This window comes from Dasypus novemcinctus, chromosome 2 (assembly GCF_030445035.2).
Source record: "Dasypus novemcinctus isolate mDasNov1 chromosome 2, mDasNov1.1.hap2, whole genome shotgun sequence".
Taxonomy (NCBI): Eukaryota; Metazoa; Chordata; class Mammalia; order Cingulata; family Dasypodidae; genus Dasypus; species Dasypus novemcinctus.
In genome coordinates, this window is record NC_080674.1 from 24406405 (window position 1) to 24408859 (window position 2455).

The 2455-nt window shown below is 36.0% G+C and overlaps 1 protein-coding gene across 1 annotated transcript; it reads left to right on the top strand.

Annotated features, from left to right (window-relative positions):
* The first annotated feature begins 532 nt into the window (after positions 1-532).
* Positions 533-2074, top strand: LOC101413296 (lysine-rich coiled-coil protein 1-like). The gene has a single exon (XM_058307315.2). It carries the CDS (start codon positions 794-796, stop codon positions 1562-1564), a length of 771 nt encoding a protein of 256 aa, XP_058163298.1. The 5' UTR covers positions 533-793; the 3' UTR covers positions 1565-2074.
* The last annotated feature ends 381 nt before the right edge of the window (positions 2075-2455 follow it).

Here is a 2455-nt window from a genome sequence, read left to right on the forward strand (position 1 = left end):
GTCATTCTTAAATATATATATAAAACTGAATTGATGATAATAATAATAAAAGGTAATTTTATAACAGGAAAGATTGGCAGCAACCAGCCTCCCCTGCCAACTTGCTTCTAGAAAACTGTTTCTGATATTGCGTGCTACTAAGTATTTAAAGAAAAGTTCATTATTTTAACAAGCTTGTTTAGTGTTCACAGTATTATGTTATAAAAGGTTTGCTTGATAACTTTGTATGTAGGCTATATGGAATGTGTTTTTATTCTTAAGGAAACAGAAGATGATTTTGTCCTGAGATAAAATGATTGATTATTGGAAAGAGTAGAGTGTGGGACAAAACCTGACTGAATACTGAAACTGCAGGAGGTTGGTAGAAAAGGAATTTTTACAGTTAAAAGTTAAATAAAATTTAATGAGACCTCCACCCCGGCTCGTGTCCCGGCCGGCGGTGTTGGCGGGGAGGGGGACGGTAGTTTGTAGACACCCGCCCCTGCCTCGGAGAAGATACCACATCAAATGAATAAAGATTGAAACTTTTCACAGATGCCTTTGTAAAATATATGGAATAGCTACGGTTTGAATCACAAAGGATTTCCCAATTTGAGGTGAATGGGAGTGGAATACTGGACAAAAATAGATTTTATAATCTCTGCATCATGATTTTTGGCTCCCCAGTTGTGGCCCAGTCTCACTGTGTGGGGAAAGTTCATGCTAAAAATCTGAAGCACATAAAGGGCAAATATGATCAGATTTCTCCACCATGTTCTCAGCCTGATAAGGAGAATCCCTTGTTGTCAACCTAATGAAGCATTCAAAGAAAACATATGACTCTTTTCAAGACGAATTTGAAGATTATATCAAAGTGCAGAAAGCCAGAGGCTTAGAGCCAAAGACTTGTTTCAGAAAGATGAGAGAGGACTATATAGAAACCTATGGGTACAAAGAAGAGGTTGACTCTAGACCCAGATATAGAATGTTTGAGCAAAGACTCCCATCTGAAACTGTCCAGACTTACCGAAGATCATACAATATTTCACAAGCAGTGGAAAACCATTTACCTCAGTGGCTACCAGATCATGACAGCAGACTGAGACCAGACTCTCTGAGCTACTGTCACCTCCCCAGGGACTACTCAGAAAAACCAGTACCCCTGCACGTTAGTCAGCAAGAATATAATTGTGGCTCATATAGTGTAGAATCTGGAGTTTACAAACACCTCTCCTTAGAAAATAGTACCAGTTCCCATCAAGCCAGTCACAAACAGACATATCAGAAGAGAAAAAGGCACCAGGAAGAAGACAGAGAAAAACCAGAGGAGGAGCAGCCCAAGCATAAGAGGAAAAAAAGTTATGAGGAAATAGATTTAGACAAACACAAGAGCATCCAAAGAAAGAAAGAAGAGGTGGAAACAGTCAGTGTCAGTACAGAAAAGATTAAGAATCGAAAAGAGAAAAAAAGCCGAGATGTAGCCTCTAAGAAAGAGGAACGTAAGCGTAGAAAAGAGAAAAAAGAACAAGGCCAAGAAAGGACAGAGGAGGAAATGCTTTGGGACCAGTCTATCCTCGGATTTTGAAGCTATTTATTTGGTTCTCCCAAAGTTGAATTGAAAAAAGTAGTTGAAGGAGTTGATTTCATGAAGTTTGTGTTCATATCACTTTTCTAATATTAACAGGTACTTCAACCTCTAACAAAGGCCACGTGAACAGAAAGTATTTCATATGCTTGCTCCCCAACATGGAAATTACTTTTCCTCATTCTCTAGAAGTATTATTACATTTTTCTTACATATAATTTCCCTTAATGAGAGTGACTCTACTTTTATTCATCAAATTGCTGTGATAGTAGAATTGTTTTCCCTTCAGAGGTCATTTATTTTAAATTGGAGGATTAATAGGCTTTGCAGTATCTATTTCTTGATTGAGTTTGTTTTAGTTTGGGTGGGGTATTTTTATGTTTCTTGGCTTTCTCTATGAAGCAACTTAGACTGATTTTTTTTTTCTTTGTTAAATCTAACTTGCACTATTTTATAGGTTGGAAAGTGAAAAATGAGATATATTATAATAAGTTTAGATTACATATAGTTTTAAAAGTTATCAAAGAATCCTGATATAAAATCAGTTTATATTCTGGAAACATTTATAATAAAGTTCTAATTTCTAAAAAAAAAAAAAAAATTTAATGAGTCTATCTATAAAATTTTAAAGGCTTTAGTATAAAGTAGTACGCTGATGCAAGGTTAAAAATTTTTGTTCTTTCTCAAGGCCTCTCACCATTAATCTGTTTTGGTAAAAGTTCTTATCCTCAATAGTCAGTATACAAAGAAAGTCTGTCTTATCAAAATAGCTTCTTGTGCTTATCGTTTCCTCGGTGTTCCAAGAAGACATCATATCTCAACTAAAAGTGACTCAGCCTTTCTAAGTCCACCTAGTGAAGACACTTCATCTCAACCGAGCAGCTCCAAACA

Bases quoted from the DNA above. Each gene is read 5' to 3' on its own strand.
- LOC101413296 (XM_058307315.2), top strand. From the start codon at position 794: ATGAAGCATTCAAAGAAAACATATGACTCTTTTCAAGACGAATTTGAA.